The sequence below is a fragment of the Plasmodium coatneyi genome, chromosome 7 (assembly GCF_001680005.1).
Source record: "Plasmodium coatneyi strain Hackeri chromosome 7, complete sequence".
Taxonomy (NCBI): Eukaryota; Apicomplexa; class Aconoidasida; order Haemosporida; family Plasmodiidae; genus Plasmodium; species Plasmodium coatneyi.
Window position 1 is genome coordinate 517,574 of NC_033562.1, and position 18,825 is coordinate 536,398.

Here is an 18,825-nt window from a genome sequence, read left to right on the forward strand (position 1 = left end):
TAATTCAATATACAGTATTCCCCACATACACTGAGAGGAGGGATGATGCCGCGAGTTGTATGTACTCACTGAATATACATATATGTTCCTTCTCCTTTCAGGGTGAGAATGGTGGATATTGGGGGGATGTTAAAAAGTTATTGGACCCACTGTCTAAAGCCATGATTAATGGGAATGGGGCGCACGAAAAACTATGTGAAAACATTAATATGGGAGATGATGCATCTTCAGCAGCAAGCAAAAAAGCATGCGAATTCATTGTTAGTGGATTAAAACATATATATATAATTGAGAAGGGGAGTCCCAAGCCTCCGCAGGATGCTGTGGAAGACCAAATATTCCATCGAACTATGTCTTGTGTCTTATTAAATGCATTTGCGGATAAACTGGAGAAAATGAAAGATGAAAAGTCGTGTGACGTGAAGAAAGGTATAGATCTTGCTTTTAAAGACGAAGGAAGTCTTTACAAAAGTGTATGCCCAGATGGTCCATGTAAACAATGCAAGAGGGAACAGAACATTGGAGATTGTAATATAGGCCAGGGTAAGATAGGGGACAAATTAAAATCAATGCTCAATAAAGAAGGCAAAATAGAGCAAATGAAGCAAACTCTAGAGAAGATATGTCCAAAAAGCACTGCACCTCCCCAACGCTCTTACACCAAGGACCAACCTTCCGGACCACAAGACGCTACGAAACCAGTTACACCGGGCGCACCTCCAAGTGCAGAAGGAGCCGGTAGGAGTGCACAACCTCCTGTAGCACCAGTACCAAATCATCACGAAACTCCCCCAAGTGAAACAGGTAAGTCTGCAACTCCGAACTGTGATGGTAATAAAGGTGTAGATGGTGGACCAAGTGCAGCTGAGGAATGTTTGAAATTGATTGATAATGATCATCCAGCACCTGATAACATTCCACAGGATCCTGATGAGGCTGATGCTAATAGTGGTCCTAAGGGTGTCGCAGGTAGTTCACCAGGTAATGTTAATGTAGCTAAAGGTGAAGCAGAACTTCCTTCTACCTCTGTCAACCCTGCTCCAGCCGCTGCTGCTCCTAAAGCGGAAGTTGATACAAGTCCCCCGGCCGGTGCTGCAGATGGTAGTCCTGATGCTGAGAAGAGTGATCCAGGCGTTAGCAGTGGTGGTCCAGATGCTGTGGAACCAACTGACCCTGATACTGGTGCCTCTGATAATAATGAATCTACTTCTGTGAACCCCAAGGTAGAGGACCCTGATGTGGATGCAAAGGATCCTACAGTGGATATATCAGTTCCGGACGTGGAGATATCATCCTCCTTACCAGGAGGACAAAGTCCTCCTTCATCATTAGGGATATCACTATCAGGAGCAGGTGGACAGGGTAGTCAAACTGTTCCAAAAACACCGAAGGCTGTCCCACTCAGTAACAAGATTCACAACCCTTCCAACCTCCTTACCCTATACCTTCCATTAATTCCTGTGACTATCGCCGCCTCTGTTACGAGTTATCTCCTGTGGAAGGTAAAAAGAATAAAAGGAAAAAAAAAGAATAAAAAGAATAATAAAAATAATAAGAATAAAAGAGCAGTAGGAAAGAAAAGGAATAAAAAGAAAAAAAGAAAAAGAAAAAAAAAATAAAAGAAGGAAAGAAAAAGTAATTTTTTTAAAAAAATAAATAAAAAAAAAATAAAGGTTGAATGAATTAGTAGGGGGGTATACGATTTCGCATTCTAGGGGTGTGTGTGTAGGATTTCGCATTTTAGGGTGTAAGGATAGAATTTCGCATTTTAGGGTGTAAGGATAGAATTTCGCATTTTAGGGTGTAAGGATAGAATTTCGCATTTTAGGGTGTAAGGATAGAATTTCGCATTTTAGGGTGTAAGGATAGAATTTCGCATTTTAGGGTGTAAGGATAGAATTTCGTATTTAAGGGTACGTGTAGGGTTTCGTATTTAAGGGGTGTGTATGTAGGATTTCACATTTTAGACATGTGTATGTAGGATTTCGCATTTTAGGGGGTATATGTAGGATTTAGGACTTAGGGCTGTGTTAAGTTTCGCATTTAGGGGTGTCGGATTAGGAGTGTAGGATTTCGCACCTATGTTATAAGGTTTTATTGTTAAGGTTCAGGGTTTCCGGATGTAAGGACAATAATGAAGCCTGGTATTTAGCTGTTTTGGCAGGAGTATACATTTAAAGGGTGAATAAAAAAAAAAGGAAAGAAAAAAAAAATAAAAAAATAAAAAAGAAAGGTGAATGAATCAGTTGGGTGTGTGTGTGTAGGATTTCGCACTTAAGGTTAAGCTTCCAGGTTATAAGAACAACAGCATGGCCTCGTGTTTAGCTGTTTTAGGGAGGGGTATTTATCCAAAGTGTGCATACAAAAAAAAAAAAAAAAAAAAGAAAAAAAGAAAAAAAGAAAAAAAGAAAAAAAGAAAAAAAGAAAAAAAGAAAAAAGGCGAAGGAAGAGAAAAGAAGGGGAAAGAAGAAAAAAGCGAAAAAAATGAAAAAAAAAAAAAAAAAAAAAAAAAAAAAGAGGAACATCTTTTGGCCCCTTTTTTTTCACCTTAGATGTACAATTCGCACTTGTTTTATACTGATTGTTCTAGTTTCAGGAGTAACATTTCACACCCTAAGAAAAAAATTCCTTTTTCCTTTTTTTTATTTTTAGTATTTTGCCTTGCCTGTTAAAAGAAGACGTCATAGAAGAGCTCATGAAGTTTCTGGTCCTCCATCGTTGGGAGAACAACTCCTTGACCATGTGGACGACCAGGCAGATGGTCCACATGAATATACCTTAGTAAAGGAACGAAAACCCAAATCTGCTCCAACGAGAACGAAGAAGCCAAAAAAATTGGGTGTTGGTCGCCTCATGATTATCGATATTCATTTAGAAGTCTTAAATGAATGTCAAAAGGAGCACCTGCATTCGACGAAGGAAGACTTTCTTAAAATCATTGTTGAGCAGTTTATGGGTTCTAAGTTTATAAAAGAAGGAAAGGTTCCATGTTCAGATTCCGGGTTTAGGAAAAAAGACTTTGTTCCTAAGGAAGATGTTCCTATGGAACAGGTTCCAAGTTCAGATTCCGGGTTTAGGGTGTAATAAATATTTTTTTTTTCGTTTTGTAATTAAATTCTTTACACGTTCATGTGTAATGAATGTAAGGCGGGAAAAAAAAAAATTTTTTCACTTCATTTTGACTTGTTTGGTAAATTTTTTTTATTGAAGATTGAAAATATGTTAAATTTTTTTGTGTTATAATTTTTTACCTTCATAAATTTTTTTCTTTTCTTTAAATATTTTTTTGAAAATGTGAGTACTTTTTTTTTTTTTTTTTTTTTTTCCTTCGCGTTCCGATCGGAATATTTTTCTCTATACAGTCATTCATACATACGAATGGAAGACAAAAGAGAAAAAAAATGAGATGGCGCTCACGGGGCCTAGGATGATGCTCTCACGCGTGCAGTGTTGTCCATTATTTCAAGTTGCTATCAAGTTTGCATTTAGGGAAACGGGATCGGTTGAACAATTTTTTTTCTTTGCTCCAATTACACATCTATTATCACCCTGCACATTTATAGATGTGCACCTTCCAGCTTTTGCTTACATTAAAAATAAAGTACACGAAAAAATGAAAGGATATCGTTTAAGTGAAAAAGCAAAAAAATAGAAAAAACCTATTCTCCGTTCATCATAGCTCCTTTGCATATTAATATTTTAACAGCTTCATTAGACACAACACAGTATATTTGCAAAAAAGGGGGGAAATAAAAAAAAAAGGCGCAAATATAGAAATGCTCCACTTTGATAAATTCAGTAGATGACAAAATCATAAGGTTGAACAAGAACCTTGCAGATCAACTATTTATAGGAGCAATAGAAGAACTTTTATAAATAATGCCTTCTGTGATGTAGATATGAAGAAGAAAAAAAGGAACCATCTTCCACCTTCTGCGTAGAAATGATACCCCGTACTAGTGGATCGGAAAAACTATAGTGCCCCCACATCAGTTGAAAATGGACACGTGAAGAAAGAAAAGTCATAATTAGGGGAGTTAGCACAGTTCCTTCCATAATGCGACCCTCCCCACTATATTGGGATGGTGTACTCTGAATGATATGAACCATTTGTGCCAAATTATTACTTACTACTAAGAAATTTGTCATTATATGTGTGCGTGCGTGCGCACCTGCACCCATTAGAATGTTATTGTATAAGAAAAAAGTGCTTTGATAAATTTACGGAGATGTTTTATTACATCATGAAAATGGGGACATCTGTCCCTTAGGAATAGGTTTGTTCATACATTTTTCTACAATTTTAATCCCACATATTCCTTCTAAAACTGTGCTAAATACGACTACTTCCCTCTTCACTAATTGGACCATATATTATAAAACACATGTGTGCACATGAATTTAATTCCATTCGGGTGAGGGTTCAGAACTATTGACACCAATAGGACTTTTATTTTTTTAATTTGCTTAATGTTTCCATTACGTATTAAGAAGAACATTACTCCCCAAAAATTAAAAGCACCTTTATCCTCTTCGTGAAAAAGCAAAGGAGAAGAAAGCGGAATGCCTGATCGAGTTTGCCTAGCGCAGAAAAGACCGTGAGGGACGTAAGAAAGGCAACTCCCCCCCATCCACCGAAGGATGAAAACTTCACCTGTACTCCACGATTGGAATATATTCGTGTATCCCGTGTGCGCATATATACATATGTTACATTCCGATGTGTGCCATTTGCATGTGCGCTCTTTTTTTCCCCCCTCCGTTTTGATTACCCTAGCGGGGTCCTAACTACCCGCTTAAGTTCCTCCCTGAGTCTTTCTCGAGGTTTGTTCACATCCATTGGGGAGATTAATTAGCTCGCGTGCATATGTGTACCAAGGTGCTTGTCCGCGCATACCCGTTTGTATTTCTTTTTTTTTTTTTTTTTTTTTTTTTCTCTTCTGGTGCGTGCACATCTTTCACCTTTGCTCCTCCAAACAGGCATATATGGGAGGCCAAAAAAAGAAGAAAAAAAAAAAAAAAAAATCTTTTTTTTGTAAATTTTTGAAAGCTTTTTACCGCTTCCCCAATCGCATCAAATGGTCGTAGCCTCGTTCGGCGACTTCTCTCCGCGCAAGTTGGAAGACGACACGGAAAGCACACACGCGCGAGCGTACACATGTAGGTCCGACTTTGCTCCTTGCACCTTGCTCCCCCTACGCGCAGTCCTACTCCAAAAAGTGCCATCGCAATGACGCCGTCGGACGAAAGCCAACACAGCGACGTGACTGCTGGGACGGTAAGAACTTACAAAGTTAGAAGGGGAGGTAACCCATCCAGGGAAAACTCCTTGCGCCGAACTGCCAACCGAACGGAAGACCCACTATTCAGTTACCCAGAAGATTTCCAGTTGGATGAGCCCATTTTGCTTAACGGTGAGGAGGCAGAGAGTTGTCCTGATGGCAGTCTTGCTCAAATGAAAAAAAACACGAACGACGAGGGGAGTAGCTATGACTCCCTGGTGGAAGACTTTTTTGAAAACGCCATAAAAAATGCCGAAAAAGGAAAACAGGAGGGGGGAAGGGTGCCAAGTGGGAAAAGTGAGCAAAGCGCACCAAGTGCGGAAGGCGACGGGGGCTCAGAGGAGGATGCAAAGGCGAAGGAGGACAAAAAAGACTCACAAAAAATAAGCATTAAAAAAGAAGTAATACAATGGAATAGCGAAATGTTAAGGAGAAATCTGAACAAACCACGAATGCCTTTAATGAGGAGGAAAAAAAAAAGTATGCACATGGTGACAAGAAAAAAAAAAAAAAATGATGCCAAAGGGAAGAGTGCCAAAATGACTAGCCAGGCCAAACACGCCAACGAGTGGAATAGCTACCAGAACGACTTGGACAAATATAGACTCACCAAAGAAGAACTGGAGCAGAAGAGAAACAGCTTGAAGTCCAAAAATTTAGACAAAGTGAAAGTCGAGTATCAGCAAAGGTTGCAACGGATGAGGACCGGGAAGAACAACGACCCCCCGGCCCGCAAGTCGGCCCCTGCCACGTCAGATACCACAAGAGGAATCACAAGGCCAACTACGGTCATCGGCTCTGCGACCACCGCTACCGGCACTGCACCTCCCAACGGGGTGCACATAAAATCAAACGAAGAACCGACGCTTAACGAGTGTGACCCACGTAGGGAAGGAACACATCGATGTTGCTCCGACCAACGTAGTAGAAAAAAGAACCACTCAAAATTAAAACAAACCAGTACTGATAAAGTGCATAAAAGGATGAAGGAAAGGGGGGGACATAGTTTGTCCGATGTGAACAACAACCATCTAGGTAGCCCTTATAGCGACGCTGGCCCTTCATACATGTACAGTAATGAAGGAAAGTACCCCTCGCTAAACTTAATCCACAGTGATGGTTCCTCCTCAGGTGGGCAATATACTGAATGGGGCAAGCAAAACAGGAGAGTGACCCAACAAAAGGATAGACACCCCCCTAACGGCAGATACCACATTGGGGAAAATAAACAAAGAAACAAACGTACACATTTGGACAAATGGAGTTCCCCAAATGAGTCACATAGATCGGGTCAATTTCGAGAGAACCCACCTTTCCGTGGAGATCACCTTGGTAGCAGCGGCGAGTATAGCAGTCTGCTAAGTGTACTCTCCAGCGAGTGCGAATTTGACGTCTTCTCCTCCCATTCGATGAGGCGTAAAGGGAAAAATGCCCCACAAGAAGGTACAAACAAGTGGAGGGACAAATGGTATGCTAACCACGAAGCAGAGCCCCCCTCGTGGGCAAAAAAGAAGAGAACCCGCAAACATTTTTATTCACATAACAACCGTAGTGACAGTGATCGCATGACGATCTCGACCGACAGGTCAGCATCCACAGGAGAGAGTACCATGGACTACTTTACGCAAGAGTTGAAGAAGAGGAACGAAGTTCTTTCACCCGTTATGGACAGGATTAACATCAGAACGGACCCTTTGGAGGACCTTGCCCCTGTGGGCAGGAAGGAATTCATAGAAAAAAAATTTTACCCAAACTTGGGAATTAAGTTATTCCCTCAGGAAGGTTATATGTCAACGCACTCTAACAGTTCCCCCTCCAGTGGTGTCTCTTCCGCGAGTACTACCCATGTAGATCACTTGTGGGACTCCGATTACACAGATGAAATAGAAAAACTAAGGTGCACCCCCCAGATGGACCAAGACATACTAAGGCTGAAAAAAGTCAAACTGGAGACATTCAACTGTATTAAAAAGATGGTGCAGTCGGTTAGGACGTTCATTTGTGAAGGGGACCTAGAGGAAGCGCCGTCAATAGGAGAGAAAGCATCACCTCGTGGAGCGCATCGGATGGTGGAACGAATGGGAGACAACCCATTGATGGAGCTTCTCTTTCGCGAAAACGAGAAAGTTTACACAGATACGCAGTCGTCCCGGATACAACAAGAGGGCTACACAAATGAAGAACCGGAGGAACATTACGAAGGACCCAAATCAATCCATAGTGAATATAGTAATTACGTGTACTTAGATCAGCTACACCAAGGGGATGATATGTCCATTTCAACCCCTTTGAGCAGTCATAAAATGGAAGTAGCGCTCCATCAGGACCATCTGCGTGATGTACCAGCGGGGGGTATCCAGATGAAGATGCCCAACTGGGGACGAACATAAGTGGTCACCCAGATCATAGTAAAAACGTTCTAAATTACCATTTTGTTGATAATTTTGCCACAGTAAGTTCGAATTCGCGTGGACACTTGTCCAGGTTGGACCTGACTGGGAGTGACTTCCAAAATGAGGGGGGCCTCGACGATGAGGTGGCATTTGTTCCCCAGGGAAGCAGTCCACGCGGTTGGAAGGGTCATCAAGTGGGGAAAACCACCCCAGAGACAGATACAGCCACTGCTAATATGACCACCGCTGACCTACACGACGGGGAGAAGCTCAGGCGGCCAGACTCAGCTACACGTGCTTCAAAAAAGGGACCCCTGATGAAACCGCGCAGCGATGCAAAGCAATCCCAGAGGGTCCCCAACAAAAAGGAAAGTAACCAAAGCGTCGAGTCAATTTCAAGTACATCGAAGGGCAGTCGGCAAGGTACCCTCAAGACGAAAGTTCACTCCGGAGTAGACGCCAGAAATGCGAGTCAGCCGACCCGTAATAGTACGCGCAAGGAAAAAAACACGTTTAACGAAACGAGGACACTGTTGAGGGGTAAAGTAAAGGGTGAGGCAAAAGGTGCGAAGTTGGCACCGCGCAGGAAGGTCAGCGGTGTGCACGCTACTGGAGGAACGACAAACGGTGCAGTGAAGGATGTAATGGCCAACACAACTGCCGACTCGCGCAACCAGCGACTAATCAGTCAGAAAATTTTAAACACGTCCATCAACTTCGACGAAACGCAGAACCTGAGTGATGAAGACCAATTCATCTTTGATACCTACCTGAATGAGGTAGCCGATAAGCGGGAGGACAATTTGGAGGACATCATCCGGAACCAAGTCGCACTGTTCGAGCGTGACTTCCTATGAGGTGAAGCAGCTCCTGGCAGTTCGCTCACCCCTGAAGTTGGCAGAGTGGTCACTTTGCGCAAACTACCTCTTGGAGGTACCCACATTAACCCGCGCAAAGTTAACTAAGGAGGAGAGGTGCAATCCACATGCTTCCCCCATGGGCGAAGGCGGAAGGACAAGTAGCTTGTGTGTATTCTGCAAATTTCGAGAGAAGAAGGTCTTCACTTTTTCCAACAATTGAGCTTTACTCATTAACCCCTCAGACCAGAAGTACCTCGATAAGTAATGCAACATGGAGGAAGGACCCAAAAAAAAATTATTCTTCAATATAGCCAACAATTTCATCTCAAGGTATTTCAAATTCAGGTCATCCTCATCCGTCTGGGTATTATCCAAAGGTTTTAACTCAGCCGAGGGTTGATACTGATTCATCGAATTGCAGACAGACAGATCGTACATCGGGTCGTTGGCCAACAAACACATGGTCTCTTTGATTAATATTTTACTGACATTTCCAATGATGTTTATGTCCCCTGATGAGCAGTCATATTTCGTGTAGTACCCAGTTATCGTTTCGTCCAAATTACCAGTAGCTATGGTAAGTAGAAATTCATTGGGCAAATTCAGGGGGGAATATCTCTTGTGGCAAATAAGGGGGGAGAAGAAGTAAACCATTAGAAGCCTCGACCTGGACTGGACATTCTGTAGACACAGATCCTCGTAGTTGCTTCCTCCTTGGCTTTTAAACTTCATTTCTTCGCTAATTAAGTTCCTTCCCGCACTTTTAAAAAAGTCGAATAAGTCATCTATGCAGTACACAGTGTGGTACGAATTTATAGCCTTACTTAGCTGCTCCGAGTAGGACCTTGTATTTTCGCTGCTGTTCTTGGAGGGAAGAGACAGCGTGTTAAGCAGCTTGTTGCATATGTCCTTCCGGCAAGGGGTATCAATTAGCAGCCGCTTCAACTTTAGGCAGAACTGTTCCCTATTGAAGTGATCTAGGCAACTCTCAGCTGAATCTCCCAATGGGGCGGAGATACCCTTCCCCTTCATTCCCATTTCGATCATTATGGAGAGAAGATAAACCATGCACGCGTTGAACCCAGAATCGACTCCCCCAGATAGGGCCAACATAAATCCCTTCGCATTGGTTAGGTGCAAAACGTGCCAGAAGTATATGGCACTATTAAAGCACAGCTCTTCATACACATTATGCAACGCGCACGTCTGGTTGGCAAACTGGTACTTACAATCGTCAGGACTGGGGTGATATTTTCTCATGAGCGTTGACATTAGTGCATTATTCTTTGTGTACATCTGCCAGTTAAAGTTCTGTGGCAGGTTATTCCAAATGACCTCCTTTGAATATTTCACAGACAACTCAATTTCTTTGTTGTATGAAAAAATGCACTCTCCATCGTGGCAACCATCTGCATTTGTTTTACTCTCCCCAATTTTTTGAAACTTCTCCATCTTAATAATGGGTAGGTCCGTTTTACTTCCCCCCTGTGGGTGGGAATATCCCCCTAGAGACACACTAACAGACGCAACCTGCACCTCATCGAAGGTAAACCTGGCGTTCTTAGTCAGCACTTGGTTGTTCTGACTGATGAAAGAAAATCCATCGTACTTGAAAAAATAATTATCACACCCAGAGTTGGTATTATAACTGAGGACCATATGGGGATACCATTTGGTTACATGCATCATCTGGATGAAGTACTTCTTAAACAGTTGCAACTCGTTGGGGACGTGGCCACTCACCAACAGGACATCCACTTGGTTCATCAACGCCTTGGTATGCCCCTCCCGCAGACTCAGCTTTATGGGATCCTGCTCAAAAAGAAGGTGGGTCTCCCCAGTGGCGCTGTCACCACTAAAACCACTTGTACCAGTACCATCCATCAAATACGCTGACCCGTGACGGTTAAAATGCTCCACTCGACCATCCACCAGTATACCCCTCTCAACTTGGATCAAGTCATCCAAAAAAACATGTCCAATAGATATGTCCCCTAGCTGTATTAGTGCCTTCCCGATGTAGGTCTCCGTCTGATTTGTTACCTCCTGGATACACTTAGGGAGTGCATACCTCTGTAGATTGTTGCCTAGAATCTGGACGCTGGAGTTATTAAACTGGATGTAACTCGACGAATGATTCATGGGAGGAGTCCCTTCTGCTGCATATTCGACCCCCTGCTCGATACCCCCCTTTTCCAACGCCGACCAGGGAGCGAAGTACTTCCTCTCCTCATCACTTAAGCACTCCTTCGGAGACAGCAAAATAATTTTGTTCCTATAGATAACCACTTGGCAGTTGTAAAGCTTCTTCTCAAAATACACAGGCATGCTAACAAAGCACAGGATATTCTCCATGAGGGGCCCATCTGCACATTTTTCCTTCAACAGTTCGCTTAAATAGTACCAGCAATTTTCGTGTATGTCTTCAACCTCTTTGAAGCTGTCTCTGCAACTCACCCCGCAAAGTTCCAATTCACCACCGACTCGAATTGTGCACTTTAGCTCTTTGCATCTTTTTATGCTCTCGATGATCTTCCGTTTGTTCTCTTCGTAGTCCAGCGGGATGGATGATATAGAGCAGCAGCTCAGACCTAAGTTAGTCCTTTTCTCCATGCTTCAAGGGGTATAGGGTGAAATAATCAAACTCTGCCTTCTTCCGTGACTTCTAACCTGTTTTCCGACCAACTCACTTTGAGTAGAACGCACGCTTTTATATATCCCGAGGAAGATTCACGATTTACACACAGAGTGGCTTCACTTGGGGGCAACGAACTGGGATCAGTTACACCTCTCGGGTAACCCTTATGCAGTTCACAGTTTGAAGGCACAAATGGGGGGGCACCAATCGTGGTGGCTTACACGGTGTTGGCCAGTCGTCGTTTGGAAAAGTCGTACAGGAGAGCAGCACAGCACATTTAGCTGTGGTAGGATGAGGCTGAACAATCTATAGAGGCGGTCCCAATTCGGTGAAAGCACACTTCTTGAGGAGAAGGAGAAAAAAAAAAAGCTAGCCACACAAAGTTAGCAAATCGATTAACGAGGGAAAAATCATACCATGTGCTGTTTTTTTTTTTTTTTTTTTTTTTCACTTCAGTTTTTCAAATACAGGCGCACATGATTGTGTAGCCTCCCCTATGTTGTGCACAACGGCGTGTAAATGTGGGCGATGCACAGAGGGGCGTTATTCTGCGCGCCGCTTTTCCTTTATCTCCATCTGGATGCTCGGGTCCGTGTTCAGGAAGGTGAGGTATATGAAGTAGGGCAGCACGTACTTGACGAAGAGCATCTTGCGTGATTTGGCGATCAGCCTGAGAGGGGGGTGGCACAGTGGTGTACAGGCATATCGGTGTAGTGTAGCAGTGTGGTAGCTAAGCATTGTAGCGGTGCAGTGTGGTAGATCGTAGTCCATGCGGAACGTACCTCGAATAATGCACCGTCGACGCAGCCGTCGCGATGAGGATCACAAAATTCGTGATGTACATCAGCTTGATGGAAAAGGAAGGAGGATTGAAGGCGTTGTAAAACGTACCAATGTAACAGACGCAGCTGAGATTAACCAAAGCACTCGTCTTGGAGCCATTAAAATTTGTGACAAAGGGGATTAGGAAAATGCTCATCGTTAGCTTCCCAACCAGAAAGAGATCAAAGATGTTGTAGTAGTTTAGAACAGGGTAGAGCTGCCGCATGTTGTACAACCTGTTGTTCAGTGAGTACGAAATGTCCACTATCCCGAAGTAAATATTAACGAGGCAGTTGAGAGTGGAACACACGTTCAGCCAATTAACATGTCTGTAATTCTTCACGAAGAACGATGGTAACATTAGCAGGACGTTTAACAAAACCTGCATCGGTATCCTCATCCAAAGGAGTCGATAAAAAATGCTCTCATCCATTGTGTTGTTTAAGCTAAACTTCGTCCTCATGCATAGTGGATTATCCTCGTTGAACGCGTTTGGTGACTTTTCCCCCACATGATCAACTCTGATTATCAAGGAAAACAACTCCATCTGTAGAAGAACTGTGAACACGTTTAGCAACAATAACAAGAGGGTAAAAAAATGGGTTCTCTTATAGTAACGGAACAGGACACTGCTCACCCAATGTCTGTACCACTTGGTAAAGTTCTTATATTTTAATATGTACTCCAGCTCGCTGTCCCTAATGTTCTGTCTCCAGTCTGCTGTGGAAAAGGCTTCGTTATATTGCGTCCAGTATTTCCCCCCTCCTGCACGGGATGAGTGGTACCCCCACTTTGTAACGCCCAACTTTGCCCCCCTGAAAAGACTCCCAATTGAATTCACAAAAGAAAGAAGCCCATTCCAATGGTGACACCTCTGCTTATTCACCCCGTACAGTTCGTTCGTACCACCCGTCGAAATGACATCGTAAAATTGGAGGAAAAATTCCTTCCGAAACGATACCTCAGAGTGACTTTCATTTTTTTTCTTCTTTTTTTTCAGTGATAATTTTGTCCCGTAATAGCAGTTGCTTTTTTTCTTCTCTATTTTGTGTGCACCGTTTGGCCGTTCCGCTGGAGGGGGAGCCTCTCTATGTCTCCCCCCAGTCGCGCTAACCAAACAGACCTCGTCACCAACCTTGCCTTTCCTGCACCGCCCGTTCCCCCATCCCGCATGTACACTCTCATCAGAAGAAGTGCCACACTTGGCAGTGCCATCTCCACTATTTTCCCCCTTCTCTGTGCCGGAGGAGCCATCCACAATATCGTCGACGTATAATACGTTGTTCGAAGTGGACAAGTTATCATCACTTGAATCCTCCAGTTGGATAATATATTTGTCCTTTTTTATCGTTGTATTTACATGAAATAAAGACTTGTTCTTCGCAGAGGTCGTACTGCCATCATGGTTGCTGCTAGCAGATTGGGAGTGAAAAGGGTCGTTCTCCTTTTTTTTTGTCTTAAAATTTGAGTCTTTGTTCCCTTTTGCTCCACAGTCCTCTACCTTAGCTGATGGGATGAGGTAAAACAGCCTGGCACTCGTTAAGCCCTGATCTGCCACTTGAATCTGATCCCCCTTTTTATTGGACCCTCCCACCGATGAGCACGACCAACCATGGTTATTATTAGGGGCGTTCCTCTTCTCCTCTATTTTCTGCACGTCGGAGTTGAAAACGTGAAGTTTCCTATCCTCGCGGTTGTTTTGGTCACTTCCAACGAGGCAAACACTGCTGTGTCTGCGGGTGCACGTAGGAGTGTGGGTGTTGCGCCCCTTGCTCCTCCCGTTGCGTAATCCGCCCAACGAATTCATGTGGAGCGATCCCTCGTAGGGGTCCCCCATTTTCAGCGCAGGGTATTCCTTCAACAGAGCGAGCATCTTATAGTGGTTCCCATTTGTGGAGGACGTGTGGTCACTCCTCAGGTAACTCGAGATGTTACTTAAATTGTGTCTCTCCAGCACATAGAGGGGAATAATTTGGGACCTCTTAACATTCCCATCTCGGTCAAAATATATGTACGTAATTTTTTTCTTCAATTCTTCGGATAGTATAATATTTCTTTTCCTATGAAATATCCCTAGTCCACTTCGCAACAAGCTGAAGTGTTTCTGGACCATCTCCTTTTTGTACGTCTCTCCATAATATTGAGATTGTGGCCTGTCCAGTTTGTCTCCAAATGTTCTTTCCTTTGAGCTGTGCAAATTGGATAGGTTCCTCTTTGAGATTCCACTTCGGTACCTTCGTGAGGATAGATGCTTCACCGGGGGTAAGTCATTTCTCAGGTGATCATTTTTGCCTGCACTTTTTGTGTGAATCGGTCTATCAGTATCAGATATACCGCTTTGTTCTTCCCCTGGGGTATTCACCTGGGGGGAATCGTCCGAAGGATGCACTCTTCTTCTGCCCTTCCTTTTGCCGACCTTTGTCTGATCCCTAGATTTGTGTCCCACCGATAATGATTCCCCCCCTTGGAACGAAGAAGCACTTTCATCCTGCAGGTTCGGCTTCTCTCCCCCGATGCCAAAGTTGTTAACGCTGGAACAGTTAACGTCGCTCACGTCGAGGGGGGCCTCGCACTGCACACTGGTCAGGTCGTCACCATACGGGTCCAGCCTTATCTTGCTTTGGTTTATCGTTTTGATCTTTTTGATTCCGTCGTTATCCTCGTACTCGAACGGGTTGTTCCCTGCGGGTGAAGTGGTCAGCAGTGACGTGGTTTGCTCGGCTGGGTGATTACTCGTCGAAGTGGTGACGCGCACCTACATAGCGCAAAATACACAGGGAACACAGTCGTGTGGCATTCAATGGAGGCACATTTTTTTTCTTTTTTTCCTTCGCGACAAACCTAGTATATCCACGCTGATATTATTCTGCTGGCAGTATATCAAATTGTTCCTTATTAAGATGGCCTTCTTTTCGAGCTCCTGGAAGTATGGATGCACGGTATCCAAAGCACGCAGCGGCTTCTTCTTAATGTTAGCTATTTGGCTAGCGAAAGTGTACAGCTCAAGGTGGACGATGAAACATACTACAATATATACAAGCAGAAGCAGAGTGAAACACAGGGCGACGTGAAACGTTGGCATTCTACTGTAAAAGCGCACGAACCCCGTGATTAATGTAACTGTGCAAATAAACAATAGGCCTTTTATTTTAACAGATGTAGACAGGCTCAAAATACAGATGAAATAAACTGTCTTCGACCAGGACAAAGCGGATGTAAACAAAAAGGCAGAAAAAAGAGGAAACAAAAAAACGTATATAATGAACAGATAATGCAAAGAGACAATTTCTTTCCCATCTGCATTCTTGGAAAACACCTCCGCTACTTTTAAGATTCCAATCTGCACGACGAAGAAGGAGCACCATATCATTTGAGATATCCTCTCCTCGATGGTTATAACCTCAAACGTGTTTATTCCATCCAAAAGGAAGAAAAAAATTTCCATAAAGATCAGTAAAATTAACGAATGAATCGAATTCAGCAAAAATAAGTTCTTAAAATCTGTGGATTTCGCCATCTTTAAAGGGGCAAGGGGTGAGAAAAAAAAGAAAGGGAATTATGCAACGTAAAGGGGAAGCAATATGCACGGGACATATTCGAGTGGTAGACGACGTCTCATAAACGTCGCCACACCTGGGTGCTCTCTCTGCGATGGGAAACGCCCTTTCGAAACAGGGATAAATGATTCGAGTTTGCGAAATATGAAATTTAAAAGACGAAACTTACAGCTGAAGAGAAGAATAAAACAAAAAACAAAGCGCATACTATGTTGCGAGCGAGGGACAGCAGGTTCTCCTAAAGTGACGCACGTATAAGGTGTACTCCGCTTGTGCGTGTATCCTTATAACCACAGGGCACCTCAAAGCGCAAGGAGAAAACGCAAAATGGGGTGCGGCGTGGGCGAAAAATTGCACATACAATTTGGAGAAAATAAAAAGGAGTATTCAGCGTGTTAAGAAAAATCGTCAAGACGGAGCACATCACAACGTAACATAACAGAACAAATAGCAACTGTTGCAGCATAGAGGTGTCTTTCACGTAAAGATTAAAAGCGTGTGCAAAGACCACTCTCTTAAGTATTTTTTTTTCAAGTACATCAAAAGGATTAAGCTCGCACGAAAGGAAATCATTGTTAAGAATGGGAGAGCGTATTTAGAGGAAGACATTTTATTTTTTTACACCTCTTAAATGTAGATTAAACTGTTTTCGTGAAGAGGGAATTGTGGCTCCTTCCCTGGTTATAATTAAACTGATCTCATGTGTGTGCACATATTTACACATTTTTTTGTATTTTTTTTTTTTTTTTTTAGCTGGAACAACCATTTGGCTGTTTGCAAAATTTGTATGACATCATGTTGGCCCATTTTAGTGCGGGACAAAGTGGAAAATGGGGCATTCATAGTAGAATACGTTCTAGGGTAGACTCTCTCATAAGAATAAACGTACTTAAAGGTGTCAAGACGCTCCCTCGATCAGTAAAAAGTCTTTTTCTATTGCGATTAATCCATTTCCGATGTTGTATGAACGGTGGTAGCTACATGCTTTACGGGAAAAAAAATTATGAACAGGTCAGACGAAATGGGTGTTTCTTTTTCTTTTTTTTTTTTTTTTTATGAACGGGTCAGCCAAAACGGCTACTTTTTTTTTTATGAATATCCATGCGATAATGCGTTCCTTCGGCTCACTACCCACGGATATGGGGAGAAAATGATCACTTAAGGGTGAATAAATATATATATGCTAATTAACATTTTCATGTAGTCGTAGAACGTTCACTCACATGGATGCTGCTACTGCCCTTTTTCCCGTGTTCGCTTCAAAGCTGACATTAAGAGGTGCACAACCGGTGCGCAAGACATTGGCAGATGCTACATTTCCTTTGTGCATATGTGCTTTTTTTTTTTTTCTTTGCACCCTTTCGACGCAGATATGCAAAATTGGCTCTATCTGCACGCTAACCTGCTCTATTCTGGTACAACAGAACTGAATGTAGAGATAACATTACCTTCGCTTTGTAGCCACACTTCTGCATATTTTACACTATATATTTCCGAGTATGTAAAAAAAATTAGCATTCAACGTAAACCCCCGCTTTGTCGTTCGCAGTTGGAGGTCGCGCGTCCAGAAGGGAATTCCGTCGAGTGGGCAATTTGTGTACTTATTTTGACATTTGAAGGGACGAGGGCAAAGAGTGTATTCGGAAAAATTTGCACATACCTGCAAGCGCATGTACTAGTGTATGTGTCACTTAAAGGGGTACACGTGCATGTGGTGGGCAAAACCTACATTCCACTGCCCCCTCATTTGTCCCACAACCCCCGCGTCGACAGTGTGCCCATCCACAAAAAAGGTGCAACCCTTTTATTTGCGATACGGGCTTAAAAGGCACTGACACAAAAGCCCGTTTGAGAAAAAATAAAGACGACCGGGCCACTTGGCGCACATCCCCTACGGAAAAGATTGGAACGTAATGGAATGCAAAACGATGTAGCGCGCTATAACGCTGTGTAGTTCGACGCAGTGCGATATAAACAAACTTGACATAACTTTCTTTCTTCGGCCATTCATACTTTTTGTACAATTAGCCATCGCACAATGTGCCATAGGCTAGTTCAAAAAAAAAATAAAATAAAATAAAATTAAACTGTACGCGTTTTATTAATATACAAATATATACTTGGAGGAGTCAAAAAAAAAAAAAAAAAAAAAAAGGAATATTTCCACATGTATGCAATATACATATGTACGTATGCGTACATTTCGCAAAAGTGTGATGGAAAGAACGAAAAAATAATGAATTGCATTTATAGACATAGTGACAGGAATAATTGTACAAAGCCTTATGCAAATATATTTTTCTTCTTTTTTCTTTTTTTAATACCACTTTAGACTTGTTTGTTTTTTTTTTTTTTGTTTGCATTTAATTTTTCTATACATTATATATGTACACAAGTATACGAGTACACGAGAATACGTGCGTACATATAAATGTATCGCTTGCTTCAAATTTACACTAAGAAATATAGCGCCAAAAAATATATTGCGTTTTTCCTTTCCTCTTTGGTTAAAGAGCGATATATATTTTTTCCCCTTATCCTTTATAGTTCTTCAGTGCACATGGGAGTGTACCCATCGCGCATATAGCATTTCCAAAGGGACAGTTACAAAAAAAAAAAAAAAAATGTTCCAGCAGCGTTCTCGGTAGCGCTCTCAGCAGTGCCCCCAGGAGTAGCGACACATTAGGAACTGTGCTAAGAAGCGGACAAAACGATTGCGAAATGTGGACTCCGTAAACGCGTTAACGATGCAAACCCCCCAGCGTACGAAGCGAAAGCCTGCATATCAGCAACCCGTCGGAATGTCATTTCGAAAGGGATGCTTTCGAAGCGCACGTGGTAGTGGGGGATGAACGAGGAGGTGCGTGCACGCGCCCATGTGAGCGTATATAGGTGTATGCACACATATATATTATACATATAGGAGCAACAAAGGATGTCACCCTAGCCGGCGCAGCAAATATAGAAAAAGGGGAGCAAGTCGAATCGCACACAACGGTAATGCGCATTCGGTGGAGGAGTCCCCCTATTCGCTTAACAGTAGGAATCTCCACCTGCCTTAGGAGGAAGTTACCTACAAAAGGAAAGGCGTTTAGCCGGCTGGCTAGATCATGCAGTAATGCGTAGGGTATGTCTCATTTTAGCGCATTCGGGGTGACAGTTGTGCGAACGAGGCGTCTGCGTGAGAGATAAATGAGCACCACGTGAAGACCATACAGAGTTTGAAACTGGATCCTCTTTTCCGCGTGTGCATGCGTCAGGTGCAACCGTTGC

The 18,825-nt window shown here is 42.9% G+C and overlaps 4 protein-coding genes across 4 annotated transcripts; 2 read left to right on the plus strand and 2 right to left on the minus strand.

The window, feature by feature from the left end:
* Nucleotides 1-101: 101 nt before the first annotated feature.
* On the plus strand, nucleotides 102-3,084 carry PCOAH_00016520 (SICA antigen; the record flags this gene model as incomplete). Its single annotated transcript, XM_020058461.1, has 2 exons — nucleotides 102-1,502; nucleotides 2,653-3,084. Coding segments are annotated over 2 exons (1,833 nt in total), but the record flags the coding sequence as incomplete, so codon positions are not given.
* A 2,146-nt stretch (nucleotides 3,085-5,230) lies between these two features.
* PCOAH_00016530 (Uncharacterized protein) lies at nucleotides 5,231-8,532 on the plus strand (the record flags this gene model as incomplete). Its single annotated transcript, XM_020058462.1, has 2 exons — nucleotides 5,231-7,634; nucleotides 7,736-8,532. 2 exons carry the CDS (start codon nucleotides 5,231-5,233, stop codon nucleotides 8,530-8,532), a joined length of 3,201 nt encoding a protein of 1,066 aa, XP_019913995.1.
* A 63-nt stretch (nucleotides 8,533-8,595) lies between these two features.
* PCOAH_00016540 (Nad synthase) lies at nucleotides 8,596-11,148 on the minus strand (the record flags this gene model as incomplete). Its single annotated transcript, XM_020058463.1, has 1 exon — nucleotides 8,596-11,148. The coding sequence occupies one exon, from the start codon at nucleotides 11,146-11,148 to the stop codon at nucleotides 8,596-8,598; it is 2,553 nt and encodes an 850-aa protein (XP_019914149.1).
* Nucleotides 11,149-11,716: 568 nt separating this feature from the next.
* Nucleotides 11,717-15,512, minus strand: PCOAH_00016550 (Uncharacterized protein; the record flags this gene model as incomplete). Its single annotated transcript, XM_020058464.1, has 3 exons — nucleotides 11,717-11,843; nucleotides 11,956-14,677; nucleotides 14,837-15,512. 3 exons carry the CDS (start codon nucleotides 15,510-15,512, stop codon nucleotides 11,717-11,719), a joined length of 3,525 nt encoding a protein of 1,174 aa, XP_019914256.1.
* Nucleotides 15,513-18,825: the final 3,313 nt, after the last annotated feature.